Below are 22,898 nucleotides of genomic sequence, written 5' to 3' on the forward strand. Positions count from 1 at the left end.
TCGGGCCAACAGCCCAACACCACATGCAGATCAGCAGCACCAGTCCCCTAATAATTTTTTTTATCAGCAGCACCAGCACTCCAGCAGGAACGCACGCCTGCACGATCCGCGCCACTCGTAGCGAACCAATCACAGCACGCGAACCACCATCCCACGGATCGCTACCTCGATACCAGATCTGGACCGTCCACGCACCAAAAATCCAACGGTCCACTCCCACCTTCCCTTCCCTCCCAAAAAGCAAAGCTCACGAAAATACCCCGCCCACTCGGCGCGCGCCGCCTATTTAGCACAGCTCCCTCCCCTCCGTCCTCCTCACCCCAATCCCTCCTCCTCAAGCACCAGAACCTCCTCCCCCCGGCGCATCGCCATGGCCCGCACCAAGCAGACGGCGAGGAAGTCCACCGGCGGCAAGGCGCCGAGGAAGCAGCTGGCGACCAAGGCCGCCCGCAAGTCCGCCCCGGCCACCGGCGGCGTCAAGAAGCCCCACCGCTTCCGCCCCGGCACCGTCGCGCTCCGCGAGATCCGCAAGTACCAGAAGAGCACCGAGCTGCTCATCCGCAAGCTCCCCTTCCAGCGCCTCGTCCGCGAGATCGCCCAGGACTTCAAGACCGACCTCCGCTTCCAGTCCTCCGCCGTCTCCGCCCTGCAGGAGGCCGCCGAGGCGTACCTGGTGGGGCTCTTCGAGGACACCAACCTCTGCGCCATCCACGCCAAGCGCGTCACCATCATGCCCAAGGACATCCAGCTCGCACGCCGCATCCGTGGCGAGAGGGCCTAAGCTCTGTTCGTCGTCGTCTTAGCCAGATGTGTTCAACGGTGGAAATGTAGTGTGCCTGATCTGATGTCACCATCTTGCTGTCATCAGTAATTTAAATGAAAAATGTTGGCTATCTGTTCTAAGATCTGTGCCTTTTGATGCCTGTTTTTGCTTGTATGTGAGCCTGTCAGTGATCGTGAGTGACCAAATCGTGCATTCTATTATCCCAACTCGTGAAATTTTCTGCCGGTTTATGCTACTGTGTCATAAATTGCTTCAAGTTTTTAGCTTAAACGGTGCCTCTGGCTGCATTAAGTTTTGTAATCACCAGTAATTTTGTTGATTGCCTCTGAACCTGAATGAACAACCTTGGCTCATTCAGTTTTGTGTGTCCATCTGCTTTATGTTGTTTTAGCCTGGCTGTTTTATTCTGTATTTCCTTTTGATCCCCGTGACTGCTGCAATCAACTCACCTGTACCATGATGCTAACAACTGGTAAATTAGGATCTAGACAAGAGATGTTTCTATTTTGCACTGCTCATACTGTACATACTGTCTTCAATAAAACTATCAAATTTTGTGTCGCATGCCATGATCCATCTTGATGGATTTCTTGCACCTGCAAATCACAGCTTCATGGTGTTGTCAACAGCGTAGTTGAGGCAGAAGGTGTAACCAAAGATGATGCAGGCGAAGCTGCTGCAGATCAGAAAGGTGAACACATGTTCGCCTGTGTTAAGATCTTAATGCTTCCCTGCAGAGCAAAAAGGTTCGACAACCATGAGATCCTAGCTGAGGAGGTGTGATACTGCATGTTTTTGTAACAGAAGGTCCTCTGAACTTTAGAACGTGTTTTTAGCTCTAACATGTCTTAAGATCCATTTGCACATATTTCTGTTGGCATCTAGTAGTTTACAATTTACATGCATCCAGATCCGATAGTGATGATGAAGCTCTAAAGAATGGATTGCTTACAAAAAAGTATCACATGATCGATGAAGATGAACCAGTACTAGAGAAAGCCATTAGGTAATTTATCATTTGAACTCACATGCTCTATTTGTATTATTTTTCCCACTATTTTTTCTGTTTTGGCGGTTTTCCAGTACTGAAATTATCCTTGGAAGCGCTTGACACAGAAGGTGCTAAAATAGAAGCCAAAGAAGGGGTCAAAGAATGATATACCTATAACAAGTAAATAAACAGCTCAACTGCATTGTATCAGTGAGGAGTGAACGTACGGGAAGTAACAGTCTGATCTTAAAAATCAATGCCTGTCTCGGTGTCTCCTGATTTCAGCAAACGTTTTGGTTTATCCATATCCCACTGGAAGATTTCTTGCTGAAAATGTTTTCAAAATTTTTGGGTTTCAAAATATCCTGCGGATAAACACGTTCTTTTGAAGGGAAGGTTTAAACATATCCATCCATCAATGCATGTTTGGGTTAGACAGGTCCAAAGAGATCTTTAGGACCTGAATTTGATGCTTTATTGGCCATACAGTTTTTCCAACATTCAAATGTTCTTATTATCTTACACAATAACAAAAATACTTCGCAACACCTCTTCTTTATTTGCCCTCTGCTTGTTTTTTTCTTCTTCAGTAGACTGCTTCTCAACTAAAGAATTGCCTTCCACAGTCGAGAAGGGTCAGAGACTACATATATTGACTATTCCTGTTAGAACGGATTATTAACGCAGCAAGAAACTGTATAGTAACTTGAAACTATTGTCAATAGACATATTGCGGACCAGCATGAAAGTCTCAGCTAGTACCTTTTGCAGAATAAACACATTCCGTTCCTAAATATAAGCCTTTTTAGAGATTCCAGTATGGACTACCACGGAGCAAAACAAGTGAATCTACACTCTGAAATATGTCTATATACATCCGTATGTAGTCCGCATTGAAATCTCTAAGAAGTCTTATATTTAGAAACTGAGGGAGTATATGAGTTGGCTCTAAAAAACTTTGGTGCCTTTAAATACATGTATAGAAAAAGAAATCAAAAGTAGTTTGAAAATCATGCAGATATCTGAAGAGCACTTTAGATTCTCTCTTTGGCATCAAATTTACAAGGCAAATCCCTCAAAATTCAGAAACTATAACTTGCATTGCAATTATGCCCCTTTCTCTTTTGTTATCACTACTACAACATATCTGAAAAAGAGGTTAGAGTTCAGAGATGCAAATAGCACCCTATATGTTGTTAAAGAGAAACTGAGAGGCACTTATATAATCCTGCACCCTTATGATCATGAAAATGGAATTGAAGGAATGCTGCACGTTCACCATTTAGCTCCAATCAAGAAAAATATGTGTAACATACCAGCCACATTCAGAAATAAAAGGGGTCTACTGTAGGGTAAGTCAATTCCCAAGTTTGCTACGATAGACGCCATTTCGTAACTTGCAGTACTCTCAAGAGTAAAAAAAAACTGCTTGGGATTGACGAACCTTATCTGATTTTTCACTACCCTTACTCAGCTCAGATGTCCAGGAATCAGGTAGCTGTTCCTTGGACCAACAAAAAATGCTTGTTAGCGAGGGCTTTGCACAAGAAATGTAAATGTAGGTAAGTTATATAGGAGCCAGTGTATTCTCCTTTCATGTTTGTACCCTTCCTTGTTTTCCTGATATATAACCGTACCTGTATGTTTGATGTCCAATGCGCAGATTCTTGGAAGGGCCTCCTGATGGTGACACGCTTGCCCTGTCTGATGGCTTCAGCCTACAGGCGATCCTAGCTGACACTGTGCCTCCAGTTTGTGTTTGGATGGCCGATGCAGTTTTGTTGACTGCTGTATGTTTGTTCATGGGTCATGGACTATTTTTGCTTCATGAATCATGATTAATAATGTCCTGATGGGCGCTGAACTAAGATGTTTTCAGTTATGTTTTTGTGCTGCAACAACTAGCATGATCTAGTCCATAGAGATCTTGTAGGATTAATTATGTTAGCATTGTATTTTCTTATTATTATTTTGTGAATCTACTCTTGAATGAAGAAGTAAAGTCACTGTAATGTTGTGTGGCTGTGAACAATGGTAACCTTTCGCTATGGTGTATAATAAGTCATTCCCAATTTTCTTTATGTCTCTGAACACTGCATTTCTTCGTCAATCTTTCTAAAGGAATTGCTGTAGTGATCTTTCTAATATTGTGATAACTCGTGTTCGTTTTTATCTTCTACTAGTAGACAATTGCTGCTGCAAGCACAAAGAAAAATGAATCCATGGCTTGAGGGAGCTCCAGAGCCAGCTGAAGTATAAGAATATGACAGTGGATGTGAAAGCAACTTCAGACTTGACTGCAAGAGCATCTCCAATAGCCGCCCAACACGCGGCGCGCTAAAAATCAGTTTGCAGCGTGCCGATCGCCTGGTTTGGCGCGGCGCGCAGCGCTGGCTCCAGCAGTCGCGGTAAAATGCAGCCATTACCTTGTAATTGTATAAAGTGCCTATCAGCCATTAGTTGGAGAATATTTCTGTGTGTTTATTCCTCAAGTGTACATATATATACAGCGGGCACAGCCCGAGTCAATGGGCACGCAGGCCCGTGATCCTCATTACATGGGCCTGCATCAAAGCCCGTTACACACAACTCAACACCCCCCCTCAGCCGGAACTCCATTTGCTTGGACGTTGAGGCTGGAACGGAACTCATGGAACACCGGAGATGGCAAGCCCTTGGTGAACAGATCAGCGAACTGAGAACTCGACGGGACGTGCAACACACGGACATCACCGAAAGCAACACGATCGCGGACAAAATGTAGATCTATCTCGATGTGTTTGGTGCGTTGGTGTTGGACCGGATTGCAGGCGAGGTAAGAAGCACTGATGTTGTCACAATAGACGACTGTGGCACGCGGTGGTGGACACTTGAGCTCGTGAAGGAGTTGGCGTAACCAACAAGACTCAGCAACACAGTTAGCAACACCCCGATACTCAGCCTCCGCACTAGATCGTGACACGGTGGCCTGTCGCTTGGAGGACCAAGAGACAAGGTTGGAGCCAAGGAAAACGCAAAACCCTGAAGTGGACTTGCGTGTATCGGGGCACCCGGCCCAATCCGCGTCGGTGTAGGCGATGAGATCGGTAGTGGAGGACTTGAAGAACTGTAAACCGTAGTGAGATGTGCCTTGAAGATAGCGAAGGATGCGCTTGACTAGCTGCATGTGACTATCCCGTGGCTCATGCATGAAGAGGCATACCTGTTGCACGGCATAGGAGATGTCCGGGCGAGTCAAGGTGAGGTACTGCAAGGCACCGGCAAGACTGCGGTAGTACGTGGGGTTGGAGAGAAGCTGACCGGCAGAGACGGACAGTTTGGAGCTCGTATCGATGGGGGTGGATACAGGCTTACAATGGAGCATGTTGGCACGCTCGAGAATCTCCAGGGTGTACTGTTGCTGACTGAGAAAAAGCCCCGAGGAGGTTGGTGTGACGTTAATACCAAGAAAGTGATGGAGAGGGCCCATATCTGTCATGGAGAACTCGGCCTTGAGGGCAGCAATGATGGCGCTAAGTGTTTGAGGGGTATTGGCGGTCAAAATGATATCATCAACGTACACAAGTAGATATGCAATGGACGTGCCGCGATGAAGAATGAAGAGGGAAGTGTCACTCTTGGAGCCATGAAACCCAAGAGAGAGGAGAAAAGCCTGAAAGCGGAGAAACCACATGCGAGGCGCTTGCTTGAGACCATAAAGAGACTTATGGAGACGGCACACATGATCCGGACGAGAGGGGTCAACAAAACCGGATGGTTGAGAGCAGTAAACGAGCTCGTTGAGATCGCCGTGGAGAAAGGCATTCTTGACGTCCAATTGGTGGATTGGCCAAGAGTGAGATGTGGCTATGCTCAACACCACACGAATAGTAGCCGGCTTGACCACCGGGCTAAACGTCTCATCATAGTCCACACCCTCGCGTTGTGTGAACCCGCGCACCACCCACCGAGCTTTGTAGCGTGCCAAGGAGCCATCCACGTTGAACTTGTGACGAAAGATCCACTTCCCCGTGACCACATTAACACCTGCAGGCTTAGGCACCAAAGACCACGTAGAGTTATTCATTAAAGCATTGTATTCATCTAACATAGCTTGTCGCCAATGTGGGTCTTTGAGGGCTGTCTTGTATGTGGGTGGGATGGGTGAGATGGGAACGGAGGAAGAATCGGCGAGAAAAAGGCGACGGGGCATGCAAAAACCCGATTTGGCACGAGTGGCCATTTTATGTGCATTGTGTGGTGGTGCAATGGGAACGGCGTGGCGTGGAACACGAGTCGGAGGCGTGCATGGGGGGGACCCCGAGGGAGATTCGGTGGGGCTGGCAGCGGACGCATCCGAGTCGCGGGGCGCAGGGAGCGAGGTAGAGCTGGGCGCAGGGGAGTGGGCAGGTGGGGGCGATGATTGGGTGGAGGTTGGCGCGATCTGGGCGGTAGTGGGGGACCGGCGGGAGCGGCCAATAGGAGGAGTGCGCGTGGTGGAGCCAGGCTGGGTGGATGGGTCGCGACGGGCGCGCGTGGTTCTGCATGGGAGGGTGGGACCCGGAGGTGCGGGATCCGAGGGAGGCGGATCGGGACCAGCGGATAGCGACGGGTCCGAGGTATCCGGATTGGGCAGAGACCTGGGAGCAGAGATTTGGTGGGCAGGATCTTCTGTGGACGTGGTGTGGTGCGGCGTTGTGTACGGAAAACAGGTTTCGTCGAAAACGACGTGGCGGGACACAATCACGCGTCGGGACTCCAGGTCAAAACAGCGATACCCCTTGTGTTCGAGGGGATAGCCGAGGAAAATGCAGCGGACAGAGCGTGGGGATAGTTTGTGGGCCATGGTTGACGTGGTGTTGGGAAAGCATAAACAACCAAACACTCGTAAGTGGTCGTACGTGGGATGAGTGCCATGGAGAAGAAAATATGGCATGACTGTGGCTATAACACGAGAGGGGCGCCTGTTCAGTAAGTATGTGGCGGTGTGAAGTGCCTCGACCCAGAATGGAGGAGTGAGATTCGCTTGGAAGAGGAGGGAGCGAACAATATCATTGGTTGTGCGAAGAAGGCGTTCTGCTTTGCCATTTTGGGGAGATGTGTGTGGGCAGGAAAAGCGATAGACAATGCCGTTCGAGGAGAAAAACGTACGTAGAGACGTGTTGATGAACTCGCCACCGTTATCGCATTGCATTGCTTTGATCACGACATTGTATTGAGTGTAGACGAAGGAGAAGAAACGTTGGAGGGTGTTGGACGTGTCAGATTTGTTGCGTAGGGGAAAAGACCATGAATAGTGAGTATAATCATCCAACACAACAAGATAATATTGGTAGCCAGAGAAACTTACAACTGGTGAGGTCCACAAATCACAATGAATGAGATCAAAAGGTGCAAAAGATTTACTAAACGAAGAAGAAAAAGGAAGGCGAGGCTGGCGGCCAAGTTGGCAAGCGTTACATGGCGAATGAGCCTCTTTATTACAATCTGGAAGAAAGGTTTTAGCTAAGGTAGATAGCGTGTGAGCACCGGGATGCCCAAGCCGGCGGTGCCACAAGTCCGAGGGTGCGGTGGCTAGGAGGGCAGACGCCGGAGACGCTTTATGGCCGGTGAATGGGTAGAGGCCGCCGTTGCTAACAGAGATCATGAGAACCCGCCGTGTTCGAAGATCCTTCACAAGAAAACCACATTGGTAAAACTCAACTGAGCAAGAATTCTCTTTAGTAAACTGGCGAACGGAAATTAGGCTAGTGACTACATGCGGAGAAACAAGGACATTGGAGAGACGAAAATCGTGCGGCAAGAGGGCAGAGCCAGTGGCAGTGACGGGAAGGTGTTGGCCATTGCCGACAAGAATGCTAGTAGGTACATGCTTTAAAGAAGAACTGGACGAGGTGAGTGTACCTGGGTTGCCGGTGATGTGGGAGGAGGCGCCACTGTCGAGGTACCAGTCCGTCGACGGAGCGGGAGGGATGCCGCCATTGCTGTAGGCAGCGTTCAACATGGCAAGATGCTCCCAAGATGGCGGTGCAGGCGGGTAGTACGGCGAGGACGGAGGCGGTGCCGGCTGGTACATCTGGTAGGCGTGAGCGTGGGAGCCGGGCCGGGGGCCGAGAACCCCGGCGGAGTTGGGCGGCACCCAACCATGGCGAGGCAGAGGGAGCGCCATCCCGTAAGGAGCGAAGTAGCCTGTGAACGGAGCGGGCTGCGACGGGTTGCCGCGGCCAGCAGAGTCGTGGCGGCCACGACCGCGCCCTCGTCCGCGTCCGCGGCCACGGTCGGCACCGTCGCCACGGTCACCACGGCCGCGGGTCTGCTGCTGGGGTGGAGCCGGAGCCTGAGTCCGGTCGGAGGCGCGATCGCCCGAGCGGTCGCCGCGATCACCCTGGGAGCGCGAGCTGGAGCCGGAGGGATCACCGCCAGAAGGGGCGGGAGGGAGAGCGAACGCGGAGGCGCTCTCCTCGGCGGCGCGCTGGGCCTGGGACTCCTCCGCCAGGACGACGCGGGAAAGCACGGTGTCGAAGGGCATGGTGGATGCCTGGTCGCCGAGGACGACACGGATGGTGTCAAGCCGTTTGTCGAGGCCGTGAAGAAATTGGGTGGTGAGGTCCACCTCCTTGACGGCATGGTCGATGTCGGCGAGGCCGTCGGTGAGCATCTTCAGGCGACGAGCGTACTCGGTGACGGAGAGGTCGCCCTGCTTGAGATTACGGTACTGGCGGTTGAGGACCATGAAACGCGCAGCCCGATTTGCGAGGAAGAAATCCTGGATCTTGGTCCAGAGGGCATGAGTGGTGGTGGCGCCGACGACGTGGTCGATGAGCGGATCGGCGAGGGTGGCGTAGATCCAAAGCACCACATGGGCGTCCAGCTCTCTGTACTGGGCATCGGCGTTGGGTGGTGGGGGGTGCTCAATGAGATATGTGACGCCATAGCGAACGAGAACGAGGAGGAAGAAGGATTTCCATTTGTGGTAGTTGTGTTCCGCCGGATTGAGGAGGAACTTGATGTGGTTCGAGATGTGATCGAAGAAGATGGGGTGGCGAGGAGCTGGGGCGGGCGGCGCAGGTGGGGAGGAGGTGAACAGAGGGGCGAACTGGGAAGGAATGGAGCTGCCGGAGGCACCGGAGAAGAGGGAGGGAGTGGAGCCCGGGGACGTCGCCGAGGATGTGGCCGGAGCAGTTGCTGACGAAGAGAGCGATCCTGGCGAGGTGGAGGTGTCGCCGGCGGCGGAAGAGGAGCCGGGGAGGGTCATGGCGACAGAAACGGGGGCCTGGTAACTGATACCAAGTTGGAGAATATTTCTGTGTGTTTATTCCTCAAGTGTACATATATATACAGCGGGCACAGCCCGAGTCAATGGGCACGCAGGCCCGTGATCCTCATTACATGGGCATGCATCAAAGCCCGTTACACACAACTCAACACCATTACCTTGTCTCCCACGTACTTTTACATGTCTCAAACTTGGAGTCCACAGCTTCTGTATCCGTGTCCGTGATACCCATAAGGTATTATCACATTTACTTTTGTAAATTCAATCTATGTGATCTCTATGGACTTCCTGATCGTGCTTACACCGTACGCACCTTAATTTCCACCTCTAGAACCAAGACAACTTCTAAATCCATTAATAAGGGCCAATTTAACATGTGCAGTGATGAACCATCTAAACAATGCAGGCACTTTTATTCCACAACAAGTGAGAATCACAAGTTCACAACTACATTAAGTAATTAATATAACTTGATGATGATCCATGCGTCTGGAGATGACGCCGACATACGTCGTTTCTCCCCTAGGTTAACGAGGCGCCGCACGGTGTGATGATTCAGGTGGATGACCGTCGTAGGCGGCAAGGCGAGATAGAGCTGCGACGACGGCGCCGATGGGCGATCTCATGTCCGGCTGTTGGTGGATGCACATGAAAGTAACTTTCAGTGCCTCCTGCAAATCCATGGACGGATACCGGCCCTGCAGTGCTGGATCTGCCATCCGGCGGAACTGGCTCCTGTCCATCAATCGTGTGGCCTGATCCAACAACAAGCTTCACACCATTCACGGCCAAATTAACAAGAAACAACAAATATGTGAACCACCAGCTTGGCTAATTAACCTATCCATGTGACAAGGTGCGAATCCTCGGCTGGCTGGGCGCGGTCGAAGGCCCTCCGCCCCGTGATCATCTCTAGAAGTAGGCCGCCGAAGCTGTACACGTTCGACTCCATGGTCGCCTTCCCTGTAAATGCTATCTCGGGGGCAATAGTACCGGTTCTGGTGACATCGATACACAATTCCTCGTCATCCTCTGCAACTATCCGACCAAGGTTTGTGAGTCCATACTGGGACAGCTTTGGGTGGTGGCCGTCTCCGAGCAAGATGTCCGAGCTGCTCATGAATCTGCGGTACACCACACCTTTGTGGTGGAGGTACTCTAAACCCTTGGCCACGCCGGCAGCTATGTTCATCCTTGTGTTCCAGGCTAGCAGTGCTTGGCCCGGAGACCGATCTGATGAGCACAAGATCTTAATTAATTAACACAAACTCAAGCGATCGAATCATGAGTGCTCTCAAAACTACGGTTTGGACTTTGGAGTGCCAATAAGTACCATGGAGGTGATTTTGGAGAGAGCCTAATTGCATGTACTCGTGAACCAAGATCCTGTGATGGCCATCCGCGCAGAAGCCAACAAGGTTGACCACATTCGGGTGGCGCAGCGCGCTCAGCGTCATGACACGGGCAAGAAACGCCCTGTTGAGTTGCTCTGATGATGGTTGACTGGGATCGAAACGGCTTGACTAGAGAACCCTTTCCTCCTCCACAAGAAACGTCTCCTTCCTCCTCCCGTCGGCGCCGCCGCAGATCCGCCCCGCCTCCGATGGCCTTTGGCCTATGGAGGTGCGGAGGATCTCGGCCCCCCGCCGGCGGGAGGGACCCCGTTCTTGTTTTTGCTAGGTTGAACGTCTTGGTTGGGGCTGTTTGGCGGCGGCGATGTCCCTCCGTAGCAATAATGTCTCCCACGTCCTATCTCCGCCCCGATGGTGCGAATAGCGTTGTCGGAGGATGTGTGGAGGTGTGTCTCCGTCGGATTTCATGGGATTCGGTCGGTGCTGGTCTTCTGTGGATCTCTTTGGATCCAGTTTTTGTTTGTCTTCGTTCGTGTGGTTCCAGGTTTGATCTTTCCAATCTACAACTCTCTTCATCGGCGATGGTTGCTGCTCCGGTGTGTTGGTCCTTTGGGGCCTTAGCACGACGACTTCCCGACTGTCTACTACAACAAGGTTTGCCCGGCTCCGGTGATGGAGGGGTGATGACGGCGGCGCGCCTTCGGCTCGCTCCAGTGCTTGTAGTCGTCCCTAGGTGGTCCATAGACCTAGTTGTAATTTTTATTACCTCTTGTGTTCTCTGTACTGCCATGATTGATGAATAGATTGAAAATTTCTCTCGCAAAAAAAGATGTTGACTGGGATCAACGGCATGCTGCAGCTTTATAGCAACGACCTACAAGACGAATGTGATGGATCCACTCACACATCAATTTCCCCCTCACATCAAACTGATGAGTAAAAAAGGATGAGCTAGCTAGCCAGGAAAGGATCGTCACCTGCTTGACGCTCTTGAGGTAGCCTTTGTAGAGACTCCCCTCCCGAACGACGCGGAAGTCGTCTCTGAAGTTCCTGGTCGCCGCCGCGAGCTCGTCGAAGGCCAAGGCTGGTGCCGTGGCGGCGACACTGCTGCGGCTGTGCGGATCGGCAGGGCGAGGCGGCAGGGCCTCCTTCTTGCTTGCCTCCAGGCCGCCGAGGAAGCAGCTCGCTAGGCTGAAACGACCCATTATTCAGCCAGCTTGTGCTTGATGAACCGAGAAAGTTTGAAAGGGAGGGGCACCGCAACGGGGCAGAGACTAGAGGAGTGTAGTTGCGCCTCACTTCATCACTTGGCCTCTCTCTTGGCTTCAACCATGCATGCAGGCAAATATTATGGGCGTGTTTGGTTCCTTGTCTTGCACCTGCATCGCATCCATCATGCAATTTTCATCATGTTTGGTAGGCTGCACGTCTCACTGGGCCAGGCCCGACGGATGCAAAATTGGGCTCCCAGCCAGGCTGAGCGGAAACGCAGGGATCGGTCGTTTCCGCGAGCCAGGCCCGCGCCTGCACCCGCGCGTGCAAAGTCGCGAGCTATGTCTCGTCTTCCGGTCCTGTCGGCTCGCATTTTCCCCCGCTCCCCGCCGCTCTCTTCTCTGATGCGACGCATTTGGATCTCGTCGTCCTCGCTGCATCTACCGTTCGCCGTCGCATCTCCTCACCGGTGCCAAGGTAAAGCTCTCCTTCTCTCTCTCCCCTTCCTCCTGTCCCAAGTTCTAGTCCCTCCCTACCATCCCCAGCTTCTGGCCACCTGCTCGCCGTCGCTCGCGGCCGCCCGGCCGGTCGTGAGAGCAACCACGGGACTTCGGCGGCACGTAGACCACGGGCGCGCGTGCACCGGCCTGGCACTCGCGGCCGGCCGCCTGATTTGCCTGTGAGAGCTGCTGCCAACTAGATCCACGCATGTGAGCAAGCACGGGATGTGCCCTTGCCATTGAGCAGCTTGATCTCCTGTTTGATTCGGCCGCTGGCCTTGTAGAGGCCCGATCTGGTTGTGAGATCCTATGGATTAGAGATGATTCTGCATATTTTTTTGTTAACTTCATGAATAATTTCTGTATATGTTCCTTTTGATTTGACCAGGATAAAGAAGAACTAGAGATCAGCTAGCTAGAGGAAGAAGAAGAAGATAGACAAGCTAGTTTGTTTTGTATTTGTGCTGTTGGGATTAAGAGATCAGCTAGCTAGAGTAGATATTATAGACAGTAAAGGGTGCCTTCAGAGCTGTTCTGTGTATGTATGCAAAATATAGGACCTTGTGAATGTTGACAATGGAATACACAGAAGTACATCAATTTTCATTTGTTTTCTTTCCCTGTTTAGCTGCCTCTTTGATTCCAAGGATTTCATATGAAATTGCAGACATTATGATTTCTTATATGTATTTGATAATATTAGTTTACTTCAATCATCAAAGATATCTGAGTTGGAGTGCATGTCACCAAAACAGTCTTCTAATTATTTTGCATACATGTACAAGTACCTAGAATCAAATTCCACATTTATCATATATTTGGCCTCATGCAGCCTACCAAACAACATCTGAGGTGAGCCTGGCCCATATCATGCAAGTACACCAAACACACATCTCGACTCCATCTTGCATCAGATGAACCAGGCCAGCCCCAGCCAAGCTCCCTCATACGATGCAGGCTGGATGCACCCAGGAAACCAAACACGCCCTATGTGTATATATCTGTTTGGGGCGCCGTGAAGGAAACCAAACATGGCCACTCCGTTTAATTGATGGCTGCCCTACCACGTAGTACTCCATCCGTTTCGAATTACTTGTCGCAGGTATGGATGTATTTTAGTTCTAGGTACATCCATTTCTGCGACGAGTAATTTGGAACGGAGGGAGTACCTTTTTACTACAGCGGCTGGATGGAATTTAACCACATGAGCTAGTAAAAATATAGTATTGTACTACTTCAGAGGTTAGGTGGAGGTTGATAGTTGGGGGGAGGGACGTTGATGCCCGCAGTGCATTTAGTTGCTTGGTGGGGTAAAACTCGTAGCTAAGTGAAAACCGAATTCTTACGAGTTATACGTTGGCGGGGAAGGAGTGATGAACACACAAATTAGCTTATTCTCGTCCGTGGCCGTTCATTAACGTAGAAAAACACACACAAAGACCCAAAAGATGGGTTTGAATGCCGATGATATACAAGGCAAATACAGCCAGTAAAAGAAAATCTTTTTTTGTGTGGGAGAAAGTAAAAATTACTGGTTGTGCGGATAGAGCAGCTAAACCTGCTGGATTTGGTGGTGTCATGTGGAGATTTCTTATATCCGGTAAAGTACCATTTACATTATGCAGTGCCTTGTGTCTCATGCCTGCAATGGGTCCTTGCTCTCATGTCTGTTCTAAGATCTGTGTCCATTGATGCCTGTTTTTCATTGTTTGTGAGCCTGTCGTTGAAGCATTTCATTACACCAACTCGTGAATTTTCTGTCAGTTATAGCTAATGTGTTGTAAATTCGCAATCACCAGTAATCTTTTTCGGTTGCATGTGTTGTAACCAAAGATGACTCATATTGCTGCAGATCAGAAAGGTGAACATATGTTGGCTTGTTAAGATCTGTTGAGCAATTTTTTATGCTGGAAAAAGATCATGTAATGAAAAGGAATGTAGGCCAGTCTTTGTCTCGTTCATAATCACTGCTTACCTGCAGAGGAAAAAAGCATGCCAGATTTCTGGTTTAGTGAATTGAAGAACCATGAAATCCTAGCTGAGGTGAGACACTGCTGTTTTTTGCAATAGAAATTCCTTCTCTTATGAACTGTTGAACATGTTTTTGCTCTACATATCTTAAGATCCATCTGCATATAACTTTCGTTTGGCACCTATTTTATCGTTTACATGTACCAGGTCCAAGAAAGACGGGCGAGCTAACTCTTAAGTATCCCAAGGTACAGAATTAGTGAGGCAAAGGGGTTACAAGCTTGAGAACGAAGTGCTTACAAAAATGCATCACATGACCGATGAAGACGAGCCAATCTTAGAGAGCGCCGTTGTTTAGTTACCTTTTGAAACTCACATGTTCTATTTCCTATTATCGATTGTTCCATTAATGTCTATGTTCTGGTAATTTTCAAGTACTGAAATTGAATGGTACCCTGGAAGTGCTTGACACAAAAAGCGCTAAAAAGAAGTCAAAGAGGGGGCCAATAAACGGCAAGCCTATCACGAAAATCGAAAACAGCGGAGGCTTCTTTAATTTCTTCAGTCCACCTCAAGTTCCTGACAATGATGACGAAATTGACTAGGATACAGGAAGCTGGACCTCCTTTTATGTATGCTCTTATGCTGAAACTTCTGCATGAGCATGATTTTATTTATCTCTCATTGCAGTACTGCAGTTGCCTGCGGGTGGATAGATGTGCTAGGTCGTCAGTTTGTGTCGAGTGGTGGAAATGCCGTGGTGCTGTAGTAAGTTACATTGTTCTGTTCATTTGCAATGGAAAAGCGTTCAGCCCGGTTAAAAAAAAGAGTTACATTGTTCTTGCCGTGGTGGCTGCGTTTAATGGCGTGGTCTGATGGTAACATCCTTTTGTCATCAGCAAGTGAAAAGTTGGATATCTGTGCTCATACATGTGCTTTTCAGATTTCAGTCCATGTTTTTTCCTTATACGCCTGCCCTCGAATGCAAAATTTCGTAATCCAGTAATTTAATCTGTTCCCTCTGAACCAGAACGAAGAGCGTGTTAATTTGCCTGTCTTGTGTTCGGTGCACCGACGAGTTGCAGGACAGTAGATCTGTTTTTTCCTTGCATCTGACTTGGCATTTCCTCGAATGTGATTAACTAAATGATTCCCAGTTCCGTGTAATATATCTCTTGGCAGCGTCAAATTTTATATTCAATCATCTGTTTTGCAAGTACCTCTGAACCTGAATGAACAGATGTTAAAACGCTCCTTCAGTTATGTGTTACATAACAGTAGCAGTATGTTTGATGTTCAGTGTTCAGATTCTTTGAAGGGCCACATGTTTGTCCTGTCCGATGACTAGAGGTGATCCTAGCTGACCCTATGCCTGCCATGGGCGCATGCATGTCCATTGCAAGTGTTGTATGTTTGATCATGGCCATGGGGTCACTGACTATGTTGTTTCATGATTGTAATATCCTGATGGGCGCGGAACTAAAATGGTTTCAATTATGTTTCCGTGCTGCAACAACTAGCATGATCTAGTCCACATATATCTTGTAGGATTAATTATGTTACTATATTTTACTTTCTGGCTGCCAGCACAACGTTTCTTGGTCAATTGTTGTGCTGACCTGTCTAATGTTGCAATAAGCTGTTATTCGGTTTCATCCTCTAGACTTGCTGCTGCTGCGAGCACAAAGAAAAATAAAGCCATCTTTGAGGTAGCTCCACAGCCAGCTCAAGGACATGAATATGCAAGCAACTTCAGACTCGAGTTTAACTTGTTTCCTTCTCTCTTAATTAGTCTTTTTTTTTTGATAAAAGAAGGTCTGTGCACCCTTCTGATTTCCATTAACGAAAACCATAGAGTTCTGGAGCTACAAGGATAAAAAAGAAAAAACCAACGACAAACTGCTCCTCAGCTTCAGCAGAACTGGGAAGCAGGACTAAGCGACCACGCGAACCAAACCTACTACATCATCAATCCTGAGTTATATATTAAGTTCATACATTCATCCAGGCTAAGGGCCTCAAATCCCAAAAGACGGGGGAAACAACTGAAAAAACAGGTAAACAAAAGCGAGCAGATCTTCATTCCAACCGCGCCACGTTGATTCTCCACCCTTGAGAAGCTGCATAAACCTCACTTGCTACCCGCTCTAACAGTCTTGCCCCCAGCTCCAACGCCTTTTTTGTTTGCTCCTTTATCTGCAAAATAGACCAATCCACCATCCAATGTGTCATCAGTTTGATTAAAGTCATAGGATCAGAGATTCTTTTTTTTCAAAGATGATCCCATTTCTAGATTTCCACAGAGCCCAGCATACTGCAACAATCCCCACCAACACCAGTTTCTTATCCTCTGCTCTAAATGTGTCTAACCATCCCCCAAAACAATCATGGACTGAAGATGGGGTTCTTCTTAGTCCAAATGAGCATTTGATTAAGCTCCACATTATAGAAGCAGCTGAACAGGTAAAAAAGATGGTCCACCGATTCATCTTTGCCACATAACACACAATTCTTTTCTCCTTTCCACCACCATTTCAATAAAGAGTCTCTCATAAGTATACTTTTTTATTAACTAACCAGAGAAAAACTTTATTTTTTTTTGGTATCTTAATCTTCCACAGAAAATTTTGTGGGAATTTAAGATTAGAGGCTACCAACTCTCTGTATAAAGATTTAACTGTGAATTTGCAATCAGCCCTAAGAGACCATATTATTTTGTCTTTTCACCTTCCATTTCTATTTCCTCACATCTGCTTTTCAAGCTATTCCATAGCCCCAAAGTGTCCCCATATAAAGTTCTTTTAAACCTAAACCCTTGACACCCTTTATGAATGGCTTCAGCCACTATTATGTTATGCTCAAAACACAAGTCATATAACTTGGGATAAGCTTCCTTCAGAGTTTTGTCATTAATCCAAACATCTTCCCAAAATCTGGTATTTTCCCCATCTCCCAGTTCTTTTTTAGCAAACCTATAGAAGATTTCTTTAATTTTCATCAGGCTGGACCAAAAATGGGAATCCCCAGGTTTTTTTTGGCCCTAGAAAGATAGTTATCTCCTCCATATTTCCTACTTATCACATCCTGCCATAACCCCTCCCGTGTTTCCTTTTTCCAGAACCATTTAGAAGTGAGATGTTCATTAATTCTAAATCTATGATTCCTAAACCACCCACTTCTTTAGGTAAACAACAAGTTTTCCAATTCACTAAGTAATATTTCTTAATATCCTCATCTTCTTGCCACACTAATGTAGCCCTGTAGAAGTCAACTTTTTTAATCACCCCTTTAGGGATTGGATAAAAGGACATCATAAAGAGGGGTATATTAGTGAGGCAAGCCTGAACTAGAGTAATTCTGCTTGCAATCGATCCCAGCAATTATCCCTGCCAACACCCACATATTTTTTGAACCTTCTCAGTTACACAGTTCTAGTGGATATTTCTAAGTTTGGAATCTGAAATTGGCATTCCTAAATATTTTATGGGAATCACACCCATCTTACAAGTCAGTATCTCTTGATATATATGTTATTTCTCTTTAGCTTTTCCAAATAACACTAGTTCACTTTTGTGAAAATTAATTTTGAGTCCAGACATTTGTTCAAATGCTCACAGGATAAATTTCAAGTTCTTCACACACTCAATATCCTCTTTGATCAGGAAGATTGTGTCATCTGCATATTGTAACATATTGACCCCCTTATTATTTCCATCTCCCAAGACTCCCTTGACCAAATCATTCTCCAAAGCTTTATTCATCAGTATTGTCAAAGCATCAACAGCTAAATCAAATAATAGGGGAGACATAGAATCTCCCTGTCTAAGCCCTTTATGTGTTCTAAAATATGGTCCAATTTCATAATTTACCTTCACCCCCACATGTCCCCCTCTAATGGTTTCCATTACTTAGTCACACCATTTATCAGGGAAACCTTTAGCTCTTAACATCTGTATCACAAATGGCCATTTAATTTTGTCATATGCTTTTTCAAAATCCACTTTAAAGATTAATGCATATTGCTTTCCAGAGTGGAAAGTATTCAATGCTTCATGAAGGATCACCACTCCCTCCATAATATATCTCCTTTTGATAAAAGTTGTTTGAGTTCTAGATATGACAGGGGACACACATTGTGTCAATCTATTCATCAACACTTTTGTGATAATTTTGAAACTAACATTTAACAAACATATTGGGTCTGAATTTTTGAATTTTTTTAGCATCAACAGTTTTTGGTACTAAAGTGATTATGCAATAGTTCAGCCTGACAATATCTATTTTCCCTTTAGCAAACTCTTCTACCAGGGCTTTCAAATCCCATTTAACCAGATCCTAGAATTCCTGGTAGAAGTCAGCAGGGAATCCATCTGCTCCAGGACTTTTGTTCTTTTTCATCCCAAAAACCACCTCTTTAATTTCATCTAAAGAGAAGGGTTCCATTAACCTCTCTCTCCTCTCCTCATTGATTTTTCTTGATTCCAAATCACTCATGGAGATCTGTGTTTCTTTAGGATGTCCAAATAGCATTTTGTAGAAATTTGTTATATATTTCATAAGGTTTTCACCCCCTTCTATCACACCTTCTTCTTGTTCTAAAGAGATAATTCTATTTTTTCTTCTCCTCCCATTCACTTTGGCATGATAATATCTAGTGTTCCTATCTCCATCTATAATTTCCTTGTCTTTATATCTCTGAAGCATTTTAATCTCTTCTTGCATCATTACTTGTTTAAGCTGATCTCTTAGTTCCTTTTGTTCTGTTCTCAATAGCAATAATTCCCACATTCTCAATTTTTTATCCAACTCATCTAGCCTCTTAATAATCTCAATTTTAATTGTTTTGTACCAAGAATCCACATTTTTGTTCCAGCCCTTAGTTTTCTTTCTCAGTTTTCTTAGTCTAAGCTGCCATCTTTCTAAATTATTTCCATAGTATCTCTCATTCCATGTTTTATATACAAGTTCTTTTAATCCCTCCCTCATAGCCCAAGCATTCTCATATCTGAAGGTGTATTTATCACTCTGCCCCTCCACTGTGTCTAGGAATAATGTGGATGTGATCTGACACTTCTCTAGCAAAGGCTTGTAATATGGTCAGGGGATATTGTTCCTCCGAAGTTGGACACATCAACACCCTATCTAGTTTTTCGTAGGTGGGATCATCCAAATTGTTAGCCCATGTAAACTGTCTCCTATTCAGGGGTAGCTCTCTCAGCCCAGCTTGTTCAATGATAGCATTAAACATAAAGGTCCAATGCTCATTATGAACAGATTTTTTTTCTTTTTCATTCCTGATAATATGGAAATCCCCCTACCAAGCAGGGCAAGGGGTTATCATCGTACAGTCTAGCCAATTCTGCTAGGAAACAAGCTTTCCTTCCACCTGAGCATCCCCATATACAGGTACCAGGTTCCAGTGCATCTTGATGATTTTATCATATATCAACATCCTAACAAAATGTATCCCTTTCTCTATGTGTTCTACATTGAACCTATCTCTGTTTACTCCCACTAAAATCCCTCCAGACATCCCCTTGGGCTCATTCCAGCACCAATCATAATTCCCCCCCACACAAGTTGTGTAATTCACTTTTAGAATTTTTTTCGGTTTAATAGTTTCTGAAATCCCAATAAAGTCTAGTTTATGATCATTGATCATTTCCCTCACATATCTTTTCTTATGGTCTTACCCCAGTCCTCTCACGTTCCAGAAAACTCCTCTCCATTTTACCCCCCAATTTCTATTTATAGTTTGTATGTCAATACCTAAACTATCTAATTTCCCAGAAGCAATTTACACTTCTTTCTTATTCTTTTTCCTTCTAAGGGCCCCAATCCCAACTGATTGCTTTCCACAACTTAACGTTGGTGAGCACTTATTATTATTATTATTATTCCTAAGAAAATAGCTCCCAGTTTCCTATATTGTTGCTCTTCCATTTCAGCATCAGAATGTTCTATATTTGAGCACAATTCCTCCAGATCAACATCTCCAGTGTCAATATGCACTGAATGTTGTTTTTCTCTTCACCACTCACTCCACTTTTTTCCCTTTTGTTTTTCTTCCTCTACAATGTTTTGAAAATAAATTTCTCTTCTTGCCATCTCCATTTTCCTAATATTTTCTAGGTTTTTGTCAACCATCTCAATAGAGCACCCTAAATCTATCCCAACCAAAGAACTAATATGCAGTAAAGAAGAATTAGCACAATTTAATACGGACTCCTTACCATAGTTATCTCTTTCTTTAGCCCTCATTTTGGCCATCTCCTCCACTTTTTGATCTTCCTTTTCCCTGTTTTTTAGGCTTCTTTTTAGCTCAGTTTCCTTATCCTCTTCACCTTTGTTTAGTACCCCCACACCATGTATTTCAACCATTTTCTCTCCAAATGTCCCCACTGATTCCTGGCTTGCATTGCAGTCAGTAGGTTCATTATATTTACCAGACCCAGTCTCTTCTTTCTTTTCCTGATTTTCTTTATCAAATTCCTCAACCTCCTCTATGTTAGCCAGCTCCATATCATATTGCTCTCTATTAGCTGCCTCCTGTTACAATCTCAGGATCACTCATTGTTGTTGTTCAATCAAATTTTCTAATCTCTTTTGTGTGGTCTCCAAGTCCTTTATTCTTTTATCAATTTTGGTCCATAGAGCATTTTGTCTGGCTTTTTCTTCCTCTAACCCTCGGATTTTTCTGCACATAATATCTACCTCTTTTTGCATTTTCCCTCTTTCTCCAGTCATTTCTCTACTCAAGTGTCCCATGTTTTCATCCAGGGAATTTTTCACCATTTCATTTTTCCTATCTATTTCTTCTATTTGTTTCAGAGATAAGCTGCCAGTGTCATTCCCCTCCTGTCTGATCCATCTACTTTTGTCCTTTTCCTTTTTTTCCTCCTCATCTTCTCCATCATCTACCTTAGTGACAACATCAGATTTTCTTTTCTCTTCTTTGTACCACCCCATCTCAATTACCTTACCCAGCTCCGCCCCAATCCTGAACATCAACAAATATGGTGATGTGATCTCTACATGTGATGGGATCTTCCCGATATCTCTCACTCCACATTTCACTTTAACTGTTTCTTCATGTATAGTGTCCTTGTCTATTTCTAAAACTGACCCTATAGCAGCAGCAACCTCACACATTCCAAAAAAGTGTCTAAAGCAATCAGTCACTTTTTCAAATTTCACCCAAGCAGAATGCATTTTTCCTATTGCCAAGTGATCAAGGGACCAAGGTTGTACTTTGATTACTACTCCAGTTCCTAACAAGTTGAAGTCATTGAATTTTGCAAGCTCCACCAGTTTTGCTTTATTGAGAAACCCCATCATATAGCAGTTTTTTCTGTATTCTTTGACTCTTCATTGCCATCCCCAATCAAACATTTCACTAAAAGCTTGGATTAACCCAGTCTCATTGATCTGACCATCTCTTATGACCACCACTCCTAATGGATTCATGTGTTCAGCAATTAGCACATCTTTATAGCTTTGCACCAGCAACACTCCCAAGCCCTTGGCAGCATAACCAACATATTTAGGTACAAGTTTCATTTGTTTCAGCAAGTTGAATTCCCCAGTGATATGATTATCTCTTCCACATATCAAGCAGTGTCCAACTTTACAGTCTCTAGTTGAGTATCTAGGGTCTTTGCATTTCCCACAAACCTGCCTGTTAAACCTGTCACTTATGTTTCTGTCATCCCCCATATTTTGTTGCCAAGAGCCTCTATTTATCTGATTTCTGAAACCATTGCCCATGCCACTTTCATATCCCTTATCCCTCCTATGCATATTATCTCCATTAGCAGACATCTCTTTTCCTGCTTCTTTTTCACTAACCATCACTCCCTTGCCCAGATCACTCTCTCCTGCAGACTGCCCACCTTTATTCATTCCCTAAACAAGTTGTGATAATAAGGAACTCTGCAATTGCTGTTGCTGACTTGAGTCCATGTTGACTCCCTCTTCCCTCTCTTTGCTATCATTTTTGGTCATTATTTCATCTGTCTCTTTTCAAGCTTCTTCACTTCTGCTTCCACTACCTTTCTTCCCTCCTTTAGCTTGCCAAATCTTTCCTCCTCCTGAAGTCTCACCAGTAGGAATAGCAGAATTTCCATTACCTCTTCCCACACCAAATCCAAATCCACCACGACCTCCTCCTCTACCATGGAAATTAAAGGATCTCTCAGAGTAGGTGGACATGTTCCTATCACCTCCCACGATCTGTCCTGTATTCTTGGGATCTCTGTTGGTTGGTGGCAGCATAGGGGTAAACCCTAAACTCAGGTTCTGCCCACCAGCCTCCCCTGTCCCTGTCTTTTTATACTCCCTTCATCCATATCCTGGGAGTGGGCCTGATCCACTTCTGCGCTTTTAGCCCACTAGGCCAGGTCCACATCTATATCCACCTGAAAATCTCTCCCCACTGCCCCCCCAAAATAATTGGTGATCCCTTATTTTCTTTTCCTTTTTCATTTTTTCTGCATTCTCCATTTATCACCACATTGGGTTCAATTGGAGTTGTATTTATAATAATTTCTCCAAAATCTATCTCCTTCTCCTCATACCATATAGTAATGGGCTGGAAATTACTATGCCTCATGCGCTCTTGAATGATTTTAGCTCCAACACCTTTCACTCTGTTCCTATCACTATCCATATCAAACCTCATTTTCCTATATAAAGTCTCCTTTTCTCCTTTTTTTTCACCCCCAGCTTCATTATTTTGAAGCTTTATTTTCTTCCTGGATCGTTTCTCTATTTTTTGCTAATGGCGAGCCTCCTCTGTCTTTCACAATCATCCTCATCTACATCAATCGATGTA

The 22,898-nt window shown here is 46.0% G+C and overlaps 1 protein-coding gene, 1 long non-coding RNA gene and 1 pseudogene across 2 annotated transcripts; 2 read left to right on the top strand and 1 right to left on the bottom strand.

Moving 5' to 3' along the window:
• Nucleotides 1–301: 301 nt before the first annotated feature.
• Nucleotides 302–905, top strand: LOC119349238 (histone H3.2). Its single transcript, XM_037617269.1, has one exon. It carries the CDS (start codon nt 371–373, stop codon nt 779–781), a length of 411 nt encoding a protein of 136 aa, XP_037473166.1. The 5' UTR covers nt 302–370; the 3' UTR covers nt 782–905.
• Nucleotides 906–9,585: 8,680 nt separating this feature from the next.
• Nucleotides 9,586–11,587, bottom strand: LOC119350747 (annotated as a pseudogene).
• Nucleotides 11,588–11,893: 306 nt separating this feature from the next.
• Nucleotides 11,894–12,774, top strand: LOC119310568. Its single transcript, XR_005150724.1, has 2 exons — nt 11,894–12,071; nt 12,483–12,774. It is a non-coding gene; the product is annotated as an uncharacterized LOC119310568 (long non-coding RNA).
• The last annotated feature ends 10,124 nt before the right edge of the window (nt 12,775–22,898 follow it).

The sequence above is a fragment of the Triticum dicoccoides genome, chromosome 1B, assembly GCF_002162155.2.
Source record: "Triticum dicoccoides isolate Atlit2015 ecotype Zavitan chromosome 1B, WEW_v2.0, whole genome shotgun sequence".
NCBI lineage: Eukaryota > Viridiplantae > Streptophyta > Magnoliopsida > Poales > Poaceae > Triticum > Triticum dicoccoides.